The sequence below is a fragment of the Natrix helvetica genome (assembly GCF_964273705.1).
Source record: "Natrix helvetica genome assembly, chromosome: 13".
NCBI lineage: Eukaryota > Metazoa > Chordata > Lepidosauria > Squamata > Natricidae > Natrix > Natrix helvetica.
In genome coordinates, this window is record NC_138557.1 from 5,992,183 (window position 1) to 6,010,297 (window position 18,115).

General features: G+C 43.0%; 1 protein-coding gene across 1 annotated transcript; it reads right to left on the minus strand.

The window, feature by feature from the left end:
- Positions 1–2,478: 2,478 nt before the first annotated feature.
- LOC309398627 (acyl-coenzyme A synthetase ACSM5, mitochondrial-like) lies at positions 2,479–16,312 on the minus strand. Its single transcript, XM_081965709.1, is given in 14 exon segments — positions 2,479–2,604; positions 3,791–3,910; positions 5,315–5,371; positions 5,373–5,415; positions 5,503–5,630; positions 6,546–6,647; positions 7,744–7,824; positions 9,089–9,212; positions 10,169–10,248; positions 10,910–11,066; positions 11,865–12,008; positions 13,267–13,474; positions 15,074–15,284; positions 16,059–16,312. Coding segments are annotated over 14 exon segments (1,752 nt in total). The 5' UTR covers positions 16,245–16,312; the 3' UTR covers positions 2,479–2,493.
- Between the last annotated feature and the right edge of the window lie 1,803 nt (positions 16,313–18,115).

An 18,115-nucleotide genomic window follows, 5' to 3' on the forward strand; every position in this document is an offset into this window, starting at 1 on the left:
GTTTCTCCTTTAATAACTGACACGCTTGTAAAATATTATCCTAAAATTGACTCCTCCTTTTAAAGGAGGAAATGATGAACTCTGGCCTCAAAATAAACACAGCAAACAACACACAAAGTTCTGGTTATCTTGATTTTTTTTCCTTCGTCCATCCCCTGCGTTCAAAGGTCAGAGGTCTTGGGGATTTGAGTTGGTCCCATGAGTCCTGGATGAGTCCCACTTATGACTGCATGTCTGTAGCTTTGTTGCTTGTATCCTTACGATTTATACTGATATTGTTTCCTGATTGCTTATTTGTACCCTATGACTATCATTAAGTGTTGTACCTTATGATTCTTGACGAATGCATCTTGTCTTTTTATGTACACTGAGAGCATCTGCACCAAAGACAAATTCCTTGTGTGTCCAATCACACTTGGCCAATAAATAATTTATTCTATTCTATTCTATTCCATTCCATTCTTAATTGTTATTCTATTCTATTCTATTCCATTCCATTCCATTCCATCCTTAACTGTTATTCTACTCTAGTCCATTCCATCCCATCCTTAACTGTTATTCTATTCTATTCTATTCTATTCTATTCTATTCTATTCTATTCTTAACTGTTATTCTATTCTATTCCATTCCATTCCATCCTTAACTGTTATTCTATTCTATTCCATTCCATTCTATTCTGTTCCATCCTTAACTGTTATTCCATTCCATTCCATTCCATTCTTAACTGTTATTCTATTCTATTCTATTCTATTCTATTCTATTCTATTCTATTCTATTCTATTCTATTCTATTCTATTCTATTCTATTCTATCCCATCCCATCCCATTCCATCCTATCCTAATCTATCCCACTCCATTCCATTGCATTCTTAACTCTTATACTACCCTACCCTACCCTATCCTATTCTTTTTTTCTGTTTTCTATTCTATTCTATTCTATTCTAAAAACAATCTTTCTTTGAAGCTTGGTTCCCCCCCCCCCCCCCACTCAACAATGTAATACAATCTTTTGGGGCCTCGGATCTCAGTCCTTCAACGAACCTTTCTCTTCCCTCCCGCCGCTTTGTGCTTTTCCAAAGGCTACTAACACCGCACTACACTGAATTGCACAATAATCTTCATACAGACACTTCAAGGTTATGTCTTCCAGAGGGGCAATAACCTGGATGATCTGACAAGATTCCTTAGATCTTAACTGCAGCTTATTCTGACATGAATGTAGCCAATCCTTGCTTTTTAAAAAAGTTAATTTTTTGCAGACGAGACAGTAAAAGGGTAGGAAGGATGAGAGAGAGAACACCACAAACATCCAGTCAACTGCTCAAACAATGCGTTTCGTAAAAGTAATAGCAGTTGCTTAATTTTTTAATGAGCTAAACATTTACTTATTTTCTAAAGCTGCATTTCAACGTATTCATTTATTCACCTTTTACAGGCTGCGGTTAGAAAGCTCACTTTTTTCTTTGTTGTTGCAATGGCATTGAACTATGCTAAAACAAGGCATTAAAAATCAGAGGGGAAACATAAAATTAAAACTAGCATATCCCAAATTCAGTAAAAAATACAATCCAGAATGGGGATGATGGTATTCGTGATTCAAAAGCAACTGAATAGGAGACAAAGTTCATAGGTGAAATTCATGATGAATGCAATTGTTATGGTTGGTCATACAGTCGGCCAGATGTTCAGACTGAATTTGACATTTGTATCCACCTATGAAGTATTTCCCAAGGACCTGGGAGAGGCAGTTGTTGGAAGGAAGGAAGGAAGGAAGGAAGGAAGGAAGGAAGGAAGGAAGGAAGGAAGGAAGGAAGGAAGGAAGAAAGGAAGGAAGGAAGGAAAAGAATGAAAGAAGGAAGGAGAGAAAGACAGGGAAGGAAGGAAGGGAAAGAGGGAGGAAAAGAAAGAGAACAAAGAAGCAAGAGAAAGAGTGAAGGAAGGCAGAGAGGAAAGGAGAAAAAGAGAAAGAAGGAAAAGGAAGGAAAAGAAGGAAGGAAAGAAAGAGAGGGAATGAAGGAAGAAAAGGAGGGAGGGAGGAAAAGAAAGAGAACAAAGAAGCAAGAGAAAGTGAAGGAAGGACAGAAAGAGAGGAAGAAAAAAAGAGAAGGAAGGAAAAGAATGACAGAAGGAAGGAGAGAAAGACAGGGAATGAAGGATCTCTCTTTGTCTAATTTCTACCTCTTGTCTCTAGCCACTCATAAAATCTATTCCATATCAAGTAATATTCTATGTCCTCTTTATCTTTTATTCTTAAAGTCAGTCTGTCCATTTTGGCGCCATCTAAGATTTTCCGAATTATGTCCTCCTCTGATGGAGGTGTTCTCGTTTTTCCAATATTTTGCAAATACTATCCTTGCTGCTGTCAATACATGGAAAACTAGATATGTGCTCCCTTTGTCATAATTTAAAACCTTAAAACCTTCTAGCGTGGAATCAATTCGCTTGGAATAACAGAATGAATGAAAACGGGACAACAGAGAACGGGAAAAAGGTTTTATTTGGGAAGGTCGAGCTGCTGCTTGACTTTGCTCCATTCTTGTTTCCGCAAGACACTCCGTTGAATTTTCCCACCTGCCGTTTTGGGAAGCTCTCGGACAAATTCTATCTGTTCGGGGAAATTTAAAAAAAAGAGGGGGGGGGAGGAATTAATTTTTGCCCCCTTGTGGCAGCGCTGAACTCAAGTGAATTTCGGAGGGAAGGGGCCACGTGGAAATCCCAAGGCGGTTAGCTAGGCAAGAAAATAAAAATGCAATAAAATAAAATATAAAAATAAAATAAAGAAGGCAAAGGGAAATTACTTAGGTAAACACCGCCAAGAATCAGCCTACATTCGCTCCCCATTAATAATGCTCAAAACTCGATTGCGTATTCGCTTACCAATTCAGATATATGGCTAGATTGCAAAAGGGACACTTCAATACAATACAATACAATAGCAGAGTTGGAAGGGACCTTGGAGGTCTTCTAGTCCAACCCCCTGCCTAGGCAGGAAGCCCTACACAAATGGCTATCCAACATCTTCTTAAAGACTTCCAGTGTTGGAGCATTCACAATTCCTGGAGGCAAGCTGTTCCACTGATTAATTGTTCTGTCAGGAAACTTCTCCTCAGTTCTAAGTTGCTTCCTTCCTTAATTAGTTTCCACCCATTCACTTGGAAGTCAGTGCTTGTTTTCCTTTCCTCTTATCCCTCACTTTTCTTTCCCTCCCCTTCCCCCTTCCCCTATTATCTTTACTTTCATTTGTATTTCATATATGATCATCTTAATTTTTAAAAATCTATTGTATAAAGAAAGGGTCTCAATTAAGACCCTTGCCAGGTCTCATGAAAAATAAAGTAAGGAAGACGTGCAAGATTTGGGCACTATAACCTTGTACAGGTAGTCCTCGACTTACAACAATTTGTTTAGTGACTGTTCAAGTTAGGACGACAGTGAAAAAAATGACTGATTTCTGTTTTTCGCACTTACGACCGTTGCATAAATAACATGATCAAAATTCAGATGCTTGGCAACGGACTCATATTAATGACGGTTGCATTGTCCCCTTTTGCGACCTTCTGATCAAGCAAAGTCAGTGGGAAGCCAGATTCACTTAACAACCGTGGCAAGAAGGATCGTAAAAGAGGGCAACCTTTACTTAACTGTCTTGCTTAGCAACAAAAGTTTTGGGCTCAATTATGGTCAAAAGTCAAGCCACCAAGCCTCAACTCATCAACCCAGAGCTAAAGCTTCTCCGTTTGCAAAGTTCAATCTTTTTTTTTTTCCCCTGCAACTTTCCCGCTCCGACTTGCCTTCCTGGGATATTTATACGGAGCTGTAGATTTTTTCACATGGTTCTGGAGTTCTTGGATTAAGGCCTCTGGATCGCGGGATAGAAAAGCAGGACACAAGATGATAAACGCCTTGACCACCTGTATGGGCACAAAAGGTTGTAAAGTTAGTCCATGAATTGTCTCAATTCTGATTAGCCAATGCAATTGGGCCCATAATTCAAGTCTGCTCTTGTAAATTTTGTCAGAATATTCATGAACTGGAATAGGGCATAGCAACAGGTCAGCCATTGGGGACTGGCTGGAATAGGACATGGTAACAAGGTCAGCCAATGGGATCTATTTGGTGACTGAGAGCCATGCCGGATAGCTTGGAGCCTGGGCATGGCTTACCTATGTAGCTCTGTGTCTGTGCAGAGAACTAATCTAGTCTGCTCTCCGAATTGAAATTGGAGGTCTCAATCTGTCCTCTCTACCACATTGGAAGAATCTGCTGTTGGTATTGTACATTTATTCATGTGTTATTATGTGTATAAAGACTGAATCCTACTGAATCAGTTATCTGTGTGTACTTTCTGGATCTGATTTGTACTGCAAACTGACAAGTCACTCAACCGTCTTGCTTAGCGGTGGAAATTTTGGGCTGTCCATTCAGCCTATTCACTCTTTTTTTCTTGCAGATTGGTTGGGAAACGGTTCCTTGGCTGTGATTAACTGCAGGTAGCCCCCAATTTATATTAATTTATTGACATTACATTATGGGATGTTTCTTTTTATGGGTAACATGATTTGTGGGGATCTTGACGATCTTTGAGCTTGGTTGTTGGCTGGTAAACATGTCATTACTCAACAGCCAGTAGGTGCCATTAACAGAGGTGGAATCCAGCAGTTCTGGAGAACCGGTAGCAGAAATTTTGAGTAGTTTGGAGAACCGGCAAATACCACCTCGTGGCTGCATCCCCATCTATTCTCTGCCTCCCGAGCCACAGATGATCGGAGAGGAAATGGGGACTTTACAGTATCCTTCCCCTGCCATGCCCACCAAGCCACGCCCACAGAAGCGGTAGTAAAAAATTTGAATCCCACCACTGGTGCCGTAACATCATCAGTGGGAGTGAGTAATGTTACCTAGTCAGCTTTCCTAGTTGAGCTGATGATATTACCTAGTTGGGTAATGAAATGTCTGCAACAAAACATCCAAGCTCAGAGGGCACCAAGAACCCTTCAGTCCTCCTCCTCTCCCCCATCCTCCTCCCTCCCTCCTCTGAAAACCCCACTCACTTCTAGCACTGATGATGTTATCTAGTTGGGTAATGAAACGTCTTTAGGAAAACAACCAAGCAAGAGCAGAGCACCAAGGACCCTACAGTCCTTTTCCTCTCCTCCTCCTCCTCCTCTAGCACTGATGATACTACCTAGTTTGATAATGAAATGCCTGCAACCAAAACAACCAAGCTCAGAGAGCACCAAGGACCCCATAGTTTGAACCTGGAGCTACGGATATTCTCTTCTATAGATCATTTATGGCGCCAGGGTCTAGCTTACCTCTCCTCTAATAGGATCTGGGCTACTGACCACAGCGGATTCGGCCACTGCTGGGTGGCTCCATCAAAGCGCTCTCGACTTCGAAAGGCCCGATGCGATATCTAAAACAGACGTCGTCGTTTTTTTTAACCCTTCTGTGAATGGTAAAGGTAAAGAAACCCACCGCGGTGTAGAAAGAGAAAACCTACCCAGAAGAATTGATGATGTCGTCTGCCCGCCCAACAAACCAAAAATAGCCTTCTTCGTCTTTGACCGCTCTGTCTCCGGTGATATAAAAATCCCCACGTTCAGTGGCTGCCGTTTTTTCCGGGTTATCCTGGAAAGAACCAAAGAACGAGTCCGTGACCCAGCATTTCTAGGTTCAATGCCTTCCTGTTATGCGGGCTACAATTCTGGGAACTTTTCAGCTAGCGTGGCACGTTGATTAAAATCCTGAGAACTGAACGTAAAACATAAACTAATAAAGACCTTGGAGCAGTGGTGAAATGCAATTTTTTTAAACTACCGCTTGGTGGGCATGGCTTGGTGGGCATGGCTTGGTGGGCATGGCTTGGTGGATGTGGCTTGGTGGGCATGGCAGGGGAAGGATACTGCAAAATCTCCATTCCCACCCCACTCTGAGCCAGCTAGAGGTGGCATTTGCCAGTTCTCCGAACTACTCAAAATTTCTACTACCAGTTCTCTGAACTATTCAAAATCCTATGAACATGAGGATGCTGCGACAGTCGTTAAGTGTGAAAAATGGTCCCTTTTTTCAGTGCGGCTGTAACTTCAAACGGTCACTGAGCGAACTTCTGTAAGTCAAGGACTACCTGGAATAAATGCATACTAATCCCATATGTGGCTCAGGGGCTAAGACGCTGAGCTTGTCGATCAGAAAGGTCAGCAGTTCGGCGGTTCGAATCCCTAGCACCGCGTAACGGAGTGAGCTCCCGTGACTTGTCCCAGCTTCTGCCAACCAAGCAGCTCGAAAGCACATGAAAAATGCGAGTAGAAAAATAGGAACCACCTTTGGTGGGAAGGTAACAGCGTTCCGTGCGACTTTGGCGTTTAGTCATGCCGGCCACATGACCACGGAGACGTCTTCGGACAACGCTGGCTCTTCGGCTTTGAAACGGAGATGCACAGCGCCCCCTAGAGTCGGGAACGACTAGCACATATGTGCGAGGGGAACCTTTAACTTTACCTTAATCCCATTTATTGAAGTGTACATTAAAAAAAGCATACTTACTGTGTACCTCAAGAAAAAACAGAATGGCCGTTTAGGTTTGATTCTAATGGCCACGTCTCCTTCTTTCCCCGGGGGCTGAATATTTCCTTCATCATCAACTACCTTCAGAAACAAAAGCAAAGCGTCCCTTAGGCAAGTTGGACGATGTAGAAATGTGACACATAAATACAAAGTATTGTTCCGATGGTGTTTATTGTCCGAGGTCTTCTAGGCCAACTCTCTGCCCAAGGGAGGAATCCTTACGCCGTCCTGGTCCAACGACTGTCCAATTGGCATCGGAGACTTTCCCAACTGGCTTCTGCAAAGCAAAGTCCATGGAGGAAGCCGGGATTCACTTAAGGACCACATAAATTCAGTTAGCAACGGCAGTAATAACAACCACCTCAGGGAAAAACGTGTTGGGAAGAAATGTCCTTCTGGGTTCAGTTCCAAGTGGGGGGGAAAGAAACTGGAAACATGGAGGCTGCTTGGAAAGATGGGTTAATGGTGGACAGGACCACATGGTTTGAGATGCTGGGGGGGAAAGGGAAAAGAGGCTGAGAGTGCCCTGGTTTTATGCCCTCTCTGGGTCCCACCGCAGAGCTTCCCATTCCTGGGCAGGAAATGCATTCTGATTAGTGGGTAGACTCCCAGAGGCAGGGGTCTTAGCTAACTTTGTAGCCTGTCTGTCTTTTGAGTCCCAAGCTTGGTTGACACTTGCTGGGTGATGATGTCATGAAAGGGCTTTGGGATTCCTATTATGGCTCTTCCTGAAGGAGGTAGATCCTTGTTATGTAGAATAAACTGGCTCAGGCATTAATGGTCCATTGACAAAGTTGGGGGAAAAGCAGGAAGCTGCTTTGTCTTTGAAACAGGTTTCTCCTTCTCTCATCCAGGGAAATATCGCATTCTGCCTTTTTAATATTTCCTAAAATATTTCCTTTTCCTAGGGGGGGGGGTGTGCTAACCTCCTACAAAAGGTTGTAAAATCGTCCATTATTCACTTAACAACCGCTTTGCTTTGCAACAGAAATCCTGGCCCAAAATTGTGGTTGTAAGGTGTTTTGCTACCCAACTAATGTACCTGTACGGTATATCATTTTTCTTTTGGCTGTGACCAACTTAAAGTTTTTAAAAACACCATAAAGACTGTGACATAATAAACCAGCCTACGTTTAAAAATCGTACTGTACAGAATAGCAAAATTGGTCCTTCGTACCTGGACATCATAGGGTGGAGATGCTTTCCCCATTGAGCCAGGCTTAATTTTCATCCCTTGGACATTCGCACAGATTGTTACCTGCAAGAGACAGGAGGATGAGACACAACCTGTCAGGGCCATGGTGACAACGAGGAGATGGGATCATCAGACCCAACTTTTGGGGGAAATGAAAAGGAATCCACTGTGGAGTCCATGAGGTACTTTGAGGCTGGTTGTTGGCTTGTAGATGTTTCATTACCCACCTCGCTAACGTCATCCGTTCTAATGATGTGCTGCTATCTGTTTATATACAGTAGCTTGCCCCATGAAGTGTTGGTGGGGGGGATATATAGAAATAAATCATAAACCGTTCCAAAGAGACAATTAAAAATGCTAAGAGTCAAAAAAGAAGGCCCTAAGAAGAAAAGGGAGGGAAAAAATTAAGAAGAAAACTGCTCAGGAGATCATCCCTGGCTGCTCTTTAGAAGGCCAGATCCTGAAGAGGAAACTCAAAAACTTTGGCTACTTAATGAGAAGGAAGGACTCCCTGGAGAAGAGCTTCATGCTGGGAAAGATGGAGGGCAAAAGAAGGGGACAACAGAGAAGGCGGTGGCTGGATGGAGTCACAGAAGCAGCTGGCGTGAGCTTCAATGGACTCCAGAGGATGGTAGAGGACAGAAAGGCTGGAGGAACGTTGTCCATGGGGTTGTGATGGGTCGAACAAGACTTCGCAACTAACAACAATGAGTAGAGTAGAGTAGAGTAGAGTAGAGTAGAGTAGAGTAGAGTAGAGTAGAGTAGAATAGAATAGGTCAGTCCTAGAGGAGATCAACCCTGACTGCTCTTGAGAAGGCCAGATCCTGAAGAGGAAACTCAAAGACTTTGGCCACCTAAGGAGAAGGAAGGATTCCCTGGAGAAGAGTCTCATGCTGGGAACAATGGAGGTCAAAAGAAGAAGCAGTCGGTGTGAGCTTAAATGGACTCCAGAGGATGGTAGAGGACAGGATGGCCTGGAGGAACATTGTCCATGGGGGTCGTGATGGGTCGGACATGACTTCACAACTAACAACAAAGAAGAAAAGACTTCCTCTCTAGCAATCAATGCCCAGATAAGCAGTGATTAACACCAGACAAACTGTCTAGTAGAAAACAAGACCCTAATTATGGGGCTACCAAGGAGAAAACTACTCCCCCATCAATACTGATGGGGCAACATACTGAATATAAAACAGGCCACACTCCCCAGCATGGATGAGGTTATCTAATGGTGTAATGAAATGCCTGCAAGCAAACCGCCAAGTTTAGAAACCAACAGTTGAACATTGAGCTGCAGATATTCTCATTAATTGAAATGAATATATACCGTTTCGGTTTGTCCGTATGCTTCGTAAATATCCAATCCCGTCTGAGTCTTCCATTGCTCAAACACTTCGGGATTGAGGGGTTCTCCACCAGTCACACAGTGCTTCAAGCTTCTGAATTTATAGCTTGGAAAGAAACAGAGACAATAAATAATTCACTTTTTCCTTCGGTGGGTTGATTTTGCATACATTTGGAAGGAAGTCTGACTTCTGCTGGCCAGAGAAGAATAGGGTAGGGTAGGGTAGGGTAGGGTAGGGTAGGGTAGGGTAGGGTAGAGTAGGGTAGAGTAGAGTAGAGTAACAGAGTTGGAAGGGACACTTGAGGTCGTCTAGTCCAACCCCCTGCTTAGGCAGGAAGTCCTACACCACTTCAGACAAATGGCTATCCAACATCTTCTTAAAGACTTCCAGTGTTGGGGCATTCACAACTTCTGCAGGCAAGCTGTTCCACTGATTAATTGTTCTCACTGTCAGGAAATTTCTCCTCAGTTCTAAGTTGCTTCTCTCCTTGATTAGTTTCCACCCATTGCTTCTTGTTCTACCCTCAGGTGCTTTGGAGAATAGCTTGACTCCCTCTTCTTTGTGGCAACCCCTGAGATATTGGAACACTGCTATCATGTCTCCCCTAGTCCTTCTTTTCATTAAACTAGACATACCCAGTTCCTGCAACTGTTCTTCATATGTTTTAGCCTCCAGTCCCCTAATCCACTTTGTTGCTCTTCTCTGCACTCTTTCCAAAGTCTCCACATCTTTTTTTAGATCATGGCCACCAAAACTGGATGCAGTATTCCAAGTGTGGCCTTATCAAGGCCTTGTAAAGTGGTATTAACCCTTCACGTGATCTTGATTCTCTCCCTCTGTTGATGCAGCCTAGAACTGTGTTGGCTTTTTGGGCAGCTGCTGCACACGGCTGTCTCCTATTTAAATGGTTGTCCACTAGGACTCCAAGATCCCAGAACTTCATAGCAACAGCAACAGAGCAAAAGAAACCCTAGACAATTCCATTAAATTTCCCGTTTTCATGTCGACCTTCCTTGCCCTCGTTTCTCATATTTTGTGGCAAAATAAATAAATAAAAATACTTGGTGGCATTGTGCTGAACCATCATCGTATATGCAGTAGGAGCGGTACAGAAAGTTGTGATTGGATACTTTGCCAGCGTCTAGAATAGATGAAGAAAAAGAATGGGCAGACAACATGAAGGCAACGTGTTTGCAATAATAGATAATATGCACTCAAGATGATTTCTGTAAGATGGAAATAACCCAAGTTGAGGCTGAGTACCTACAACATGCTAAACCTTAAAATCAATTTTAGACACAGTTGTTGCATCTGCTTAAAATTCTACGTCCAACGATGCTAGCCTGAGGGTGTCCTTTGAGCTTAGTTGTTTTCTTGCAGACGTTTCATTACCAAACTAGGCACCACCATCAGTGCATCATCACTGTAGCATTGATGGTGTTGCCTAGTTTAGTAATAAAACATCTGCAAGAAAATGTCAGGATTAGCTGACTGGCTGCTGTAATGATGCTGTAATAATGAAATGATGATGCAATGAGAATGAGCCAGCAGGGTTATTTATAACGTATCACTTTAAGAGGCTGTATATATAAGAGAGGCCCTGTGAGTAATCTTCTCTGGCAAGTAATACGTCCCAGAATTAAGATATTCGCCTTCCAGATATTGGTGAACCAGCGTTTATTTCTACAAGCCATGATGGCTGGGGGTATAACGAGTCATGATTGAGCAAGGAGAATGTCTAGATTCCTATTATGTCTACATAGGTACTTCCAGATCGCTTGCATATAAACGGACATGCTTACATTTAATATGACTGTTGGTTCAAACTTGGGCAGATGATGTACGAAGACACATGACCCGTGGATCCATGGGCCAAATAAGTTGCTCCAGGCAGTTTTTACCCATCCTGTATCTGAGGTATTCCAGAAGACAGTTGAAGAAGACAGATTCATCCAGTGCCTGCTCGAAAGAAAATAATAGACAGGTAGTCCTCGGATTAGGACTGCTGTTGAGACTAGAACGTTCACGGTTCACGGTTCATGCCAGCTGTTCCACTGATTAATTGTTCTCACTGTCAGGAAATTTCTCCCCAGTTCTAAGCTGCTTCTCTCCTTGATTAGTTTCCACCCGTTGCTTCTTGTCCTGCCCTCAGGTGCCTTGGAGAATAATTTCAATTTCAATTTCAATTTATTTGTGCTTCTAGACCGCCCCCTCTCCCAGAAGGGACTCGGGGCGGTGTACAGTCCATAGAGAATATCACAAAAATACAATAAAAAATTAAATATGTACAGTTTGGAGGAGGTTAAAATGCAATTAAAAGAACTGTACAAAGCTGAATAAATATAATTTTTTAAAATCCCTAAAACAGACACAACAGATTAAAAAACCCTAAAATAACCAGATAATAATACATTTGCCAGGAGGGACAGTTGTAATTATGCCAGGCCTGCTAATCGGAACAGGTGAGTCTTCCATTTTTGCCGGAAGGAGCGGAGGTCAGAAATAGCTTGACTCCCTCTTCTTTGGGGCAGCCCCTGAGATATTGGAAGACTGCTATCATGTCTCCCCTGGTCCTTCTTTCTCTTAAGCTAGACATACCCAGTTCCTGCAAACGTTCTTCATATGTTTTAGCCTCCAGTCCCCTAATCCTCTTTGTTGCTCTTCTCTGCACTCTTTCTAGAGTCTCCACATCTTTTCTAAAGATTCTAATATCTGAATAAGCAATCCAGGCCTTCAAAAGCATGGCATGATATTTACCTGGCACTGGATGAAAATCCAATGCCATAGCTGGAGTGGCAATGCTCCACCATTTTGGGCGACCCGGTGCTGCCGCTGGTAAAGTAGATCAGCATTAACTCTTCACTTCGCGACCTAACACAGACGTGGTCATCCGAGGCTACTCTGGAAAAGAATCAAGATGCGCAATTAGATTGGAAAGGGACATTTGGGGGGGGGGGGAGCAGAGGGTTTTCTTTCACAATTGGGATTTATGGATATTCATGAATGGAATTTCGGGGGCTTTCTCCACATCTGGAAGGCATCATCATCATCATCAACTCTTCCAAGAAATTGAGAGCATCTTAGTCAAGAATGCAATGCAGGTAGTTATGGCTGGAACTTAAGGAATGTGGAACAGATGCTTGCTAAAAGAACCAACTTTGCTTCTTATTTATTTCTATTTAATTTATACTCCGCCTTCATTATTTTTATAAACAACTCAAAGCAGCGGAGACACGCATTGCTCCTTCCTTCTCCGATTTCCCCCACGACAACAACCCAGTGAAATGAGTTGGGATGAGAAGAAGAAGGGTGAGAAGAAGACAAGGTCACCCAGCTGACTTTCATGCCTAAGTCAGGACTAGAACTCCCAGTGTCCTGGTGATTGACCCGAAGTCACCCAGTTGATTTTCACGCCTAAGGCAGGATTGTAACTCACCATCTTCTGATGATTGGCCCAACGTCACCTGGTTGGCTTCCATGGCTAAGTCAGGACTAGAACTCCCAGTCTCCTGGTGATTGACCCAAAGTCACTTAGTTGACTTTGCAATCATCTAAGGCAGGACTATAATTCACTATCTTCTGATGATTGGCCCAACGTCACCTAGTTGGCTTTCATGGCTAAGTCAGGACTAGAACTCCCAGTCTCTTGGTGATTGACCCGAAGTCACCCAGCTGGCTTTCATGGCTAAGTCAGGACTAGAATTCCCAGTCTCCTGGTGACTGGCCCAAAGTCACCTACTTGACTTTCATGCCTAAGGCAGACTAGAACTCACTGTCTCCTAGTGATTGGCCCAAAGTCCCCTACTTGATTTTCATGCCTAAAACAAGACTAGAACTCACTGTCTCCTGGTGATTGGCCCAAAGTCACCCAGCTGGCTTTCATGGCTAAGTCAGGACTAGAACTCCCAATCTCCTGATGATTGACCAAAGTCCCCCAGTTGACTTTCATGCCTAAGGCAGAACTATAATTCACTATCTTCTGATGATTGGCCTGACAGTTGGCTTTCATAGCTAAGTCAGGACTAGAACTCCCAGTCTCCCATTTTCTAGTCAGATGATTAAACAGTAGACCAAAGTGATTTCTTATATGGTCCAATAAAAATAATACTCCAACCCAGAAGATGGGTGATGTAGTTCTAACTTTCATTGGACTACGTACTGCAATAAATCCCTGAAGTTCAGCCAGCCATCTCTGCCTCTATCGGACACAACAAGCTTGGTTTTCAGAAATTTGCATTCAGCTGTGATCGAATCCACTGCAACGACTGACTGATCGGCCATAACGAGACATTTGGCTTTGGAAGCTTGAATTCTATAGGAAATGTCTTTCGCTGTTAGCTGAGGTGTTCCAGGAATAAAAATAATCCCTATGAAAGAAGTAAGGAAGAAAGCAATCAGAGAGACCAATATGAAGAGTCCGTGTCATAGATAAAGTGAAGCTGTAAATGTAAAAGTTCCCCTCGCGCATATGTGCTAGTTGTTCCCGACTCTGGGGGGCAGTGCTCATCTCCATTTCAAAGCCGAACAGCCAGTGCTGTCCGAAGATGTCTCTGTGGTCATGTGCCCTGCATGACTAAATGCTGAAGGCGCATGGAACGCTGTTCCCTTCCCACCAAAGGTGGTCCCTATTTTTCATTTTTTATGTGCTTTCGAACTGCTAGGTTGGCAGAAGCTGGGACAAGTAACAGGAGCTCACTCTGTTACGCGGCGCTAGGGATTTGAACCTAGATAAATAGGATATTTTGGCATTCTTAGAAAAAGTGTCTCCTGGAACACCTTAGGAATGCCCGCTAACACTCTTAGGAAGAGAGTCCACCAGGAAACGGAATAACAGAAGAAAAGAGTTGGAAGGGACCTTGGAGGTCTTCTAGACCAACCCCCTGCTTAGGCAGGAAACCCTATTCCATTTCAGACAAATGGTTATCCAATCTCTTCTTAAAAATATCCAGTGTTGGAGCATTCACAACTTCTGGAGTCAGGTTCTTCCACTGATTAATTGTTCTGTCAGGAAATTTCTTCTCAATTCTATGTTGCTTCTCTCCTTGATTAGTCTCCATCCATTGCTTCTTGTCCTGCCCTCTGGTGCTTTGGAGAATAGCTTGACTCCTTCTTCTTTGTGGCAACCCCCGAGATATTGGAACCCTTCTATCACGTCACTCCTAGTCAGATTTAACAGATTAACAGAGTTAGATGACCTTGTAGGTCATCTAGTCCACCCCCCCCCAAAGCAGGAGATCCTACACCATTTCTGACAGATGGCAGTCCAATCTCTTCTTGAAAGCTTCCAGTGATTAAGCTCCCACAACTTCTGAAGGCAACTGCTCTTCTTTTAGTTGATTGTTCTCCCTGTCAGAAAATCCCTCCTTATTTCCAGGTTGAATCTCTCCTTGGTCAGTTTCCATCCATTATTCCTTGTCTGGCCTTCAGGTCCTTTGGAAAATAGCTTGACCCCCCTTCCTCTCTGGGGCAGCCCCTCAAATATTGGAAGACTGCTATCAAGTCACTCCTAATCCTTCTTTTCATTAAATTAGACATACCCACTTCCTGCAACTGTATATATTCTCGCCCCCGGTCCCTCAATCATCTTTGTTGCTCTTCTCTTTACTCTGGAAGACTGCTATCATGTCTCCCCTTCTTAGGAATGTCCACTGGCTCACTTAGAAAGCAGAGGCTAAGGCAGGGGTGAAATCCAGCAGGTTCTGACAGGTTCTGGAGAACCGGTAGCGGAAATTTTGAGTAGTTCAGAGAACCGGCAAACGCCACTTCTGGCTAGCCCCAGAGTGGGGTGGGGATGGAGATTTTACAGTATCCTTCCCTTGCCATGCCCACCAAGCCACATCCACCAAGCCCCGCCACACCCACCAAGCCCCACCACACCCATCAAGCCACGCCCACAGAACCAGTAGTAAAAAGTTTTGAATTTCCCCACTGGGCTAAGGGTTGTCTTCCTTATAACATTTACAAACCTGTTCGCATACAAGCCAAAACGAGTAGCCACCATTCTGGAATACGGGGCAGAACGATCATAACTTTGTCCCCTCGTTGTAAGCCACATGGACCCAAGAAGACATTGGCAGCTTTTCGGGACAAGAAAGCCAGCTCCTCAAAGCTCCACTTCACCTCTTTGTTCTGACCGTTGACCCACCAGAAGGCTGGGTTGGGCGCTCTCTTACCATCCTAGAAGGCAACTCAAGAAGTTAACATTCAAGAAGGGGCATCTGAAAACCTATCCTAATCCAGACAAGATCTGGTGATCAACAAATAATTCCCTCAACACTGTCAAACTATTTACTAAGTCTGCATAACTATTACTATTGATTTTCTCATTGTTCCTATCACCCATCTCCTCCCACTTATGATTGCAGGAGTGTAACTTTGTTGCTTGTATCCTTAGGATTTATATCGATTGTTTCCTGATTGCTTATTTGTACCCTATGACTATCATTAAGTGTTGTACCTTATGATTCCTGACGAATGCATCTTGTCTTTGTATGTACACTGAGAGCATCTGCACCAAAGACAAATTCCTTGTGTGTCCAATCACACTTGGCCAATAAAGAATTCTATTCTATTCTATTCCATTCCATATTTTCTATTCTATTCTATTCTATTCTTAATTTCTATTCTATTTCTATTCTAGTCTTAATTTCTATTCTATTCTTAATTTCTATTTTATTCTTAATTTCTATTCTACTTCTATTTCTATTCTAGTCTTAATTTCCATTCTAGTCTTAATTTCTATTCTATTTCTATTCCTATTTCTATTCTATTCTTAATTTGCATTCCATTCTTAATTTTTATTCTACTTCTATTCCTATTCCTATTCCTATTCCTATTCTATTCTATTCTATTCTATTCTATTCTATTCTATTCTATTCTAACAAAGCTTGTGTGCTTCCAACAATAACTTCAGTTATGGTCCTTCCCCACAAAAGGAGTGCAAAATGTTACCTTTTCCTCTTGGGTCCATTTATCCACCACGTCGCTTGCAAAATTGAAGTACTCGGGCACTTCCTGGTCGCCCCGATTGACAGCTTCGTAATACGAGGGGATCAAAGAAGCCAGGTATCTTTTCGCTTGGTGAAGAAGCACCCAAGGTGTCTGCCGATGCCCAAAGCACTTGGCTAGGAGTTTCATGATCCCTGTTTGAGATCAGCAATCCAGGGCTTGATTTCCTGCAAAAACAGGGGAGGGGGGGGAAGGAAATTGGAGAATGGGACTTTCTGACTTCCTACCCTTAGCTGTGCCTCCTTCTCTGCCAGCATTCCTTCTCGGCAATTCACTTCTGACTTTTCTTCTTGGCTGACACGTCCCCACCCATCCGCCCGGCCAATGGGCCACCGCTGTGTCCCATGGGCAGGGCCGCCAAGAGGATTATTAAGTGCTGGGAAAAGGCTAGGCTGCCCCCCCCCCACCTCACCTCCACACGGACACATCAATCATGTCCTAATTGTACACGTACACTGTACAGATTTTTGGGGGCTCTGGGTTTTTGAGATGACATCTGGTCACCATTCATAAACGGGAGTGAAATATCAAATATAGTCATAAAGCCAAAGGAAACTAAACATGCAAACTTAAATAGATACTGTCAGTCATGAAATTAAAATTCCATAAATGACGCAAATCACTGGGTTTCAGATTCATAAAAGTTAGGTCAAATGAGTCTGCAAGGCGGTTTTGCTATAGACCCAAAGTATGAAGTATATATACAATATTGTTTTTCTTTCAAAAAATTTGGTTTTGTAAAAAAAAATTTTTTTTTTAAATCCCCCTTTGAGCTCCAGGGGTCCCCGGAACAATATACAGGCTGCATCCCCCTCTCCTCAGGCCTGCCCACGTGCTTCGGCGAAGCAGGGTTCGTAGCATACAAAATTGTCTGCTACAACATCCTACCTGTCAATCTCTACTTTGGCTTCAGCCACAATAATACACGGGCAAACAATAGATACAAAGTCAAGGTCAACCGCTCCAAACTCAATTGCAGAAAACACGACTTCAGCCACAGAGGGGTCAACGCCTGGAACGCTCTACCTGACTCCATTGTTACATCCTCAAACCCCCCACAGCTTCAACCTCAAGCTGTCTACTGTGGACCTCACCCCATTCCTAAGAAGTCTGTAAAGGAGGCATGCATAAATGCACCAGCTTGCCTTTCGTCCCTGTCCTACTGTCCCCATTTATTTGTACTGATTTCCTTTGTTCAGGTCCATGTTTATACTTATACCTGTTATCTTATACGTATTTGACAAACTAACTAAATAAATAAAAATAAAATTCAGATCAACCGTTCAAAAACCAAGCTGTTTCCTAAAGGCACCACTAGATGGCGCTTTGCCACACAGGACCATTCTAAACTCTGGCGGAAACCATTCCCCCTCCTCCTTCCTTCCTTTTATCTGAATTCCCTTCTATTTGTTCCTTTTAGATTAGAAAAAAACAACTGTCCCTTCCAGGATCTTTGAATGAAGGATGAAGTGCAAGAACTGTTACCCAGAGTTAGGGACAGTCCACATCAAAGGAGATTTCAATACAATACAATAGCAGAGTTGGAAGGGACCTTGGAGGTCTTCTAGTCCAACCCCCTGCCTAGGCAGGAAACCCCATGCCACTTCAGACAAATGGTTATCCAACATCTTCTTAAAGACTTCCAGTGTTGCAACTTCTGGAGGAAAGTTGTTCCACTGATTAATTGTTCTGACTGTCAGGAAATTTCTCCTTAGTTCTAAGTTACTTCTCAGAGATGATAGATAGATAGATAGATAGATAGATAGATAGATAGATAGATAGATAGATAGATAGATAGATAGATAGATAACCTCTGAGCATTAGTCCTTTTTCTTTAAAGGAAGATTGAGAAGCAATGAGAAAAATCCAGATAGTATCTTACTCCATTTATGCCTACAAATATCCATGATTTAAGGACAAAGAAGAAGTCAGCATGACTTCTGGGCTCGTTTTGAAGAATATCCTGGACGTCCCGCAAATCTAGAATACTCGCTTGAACT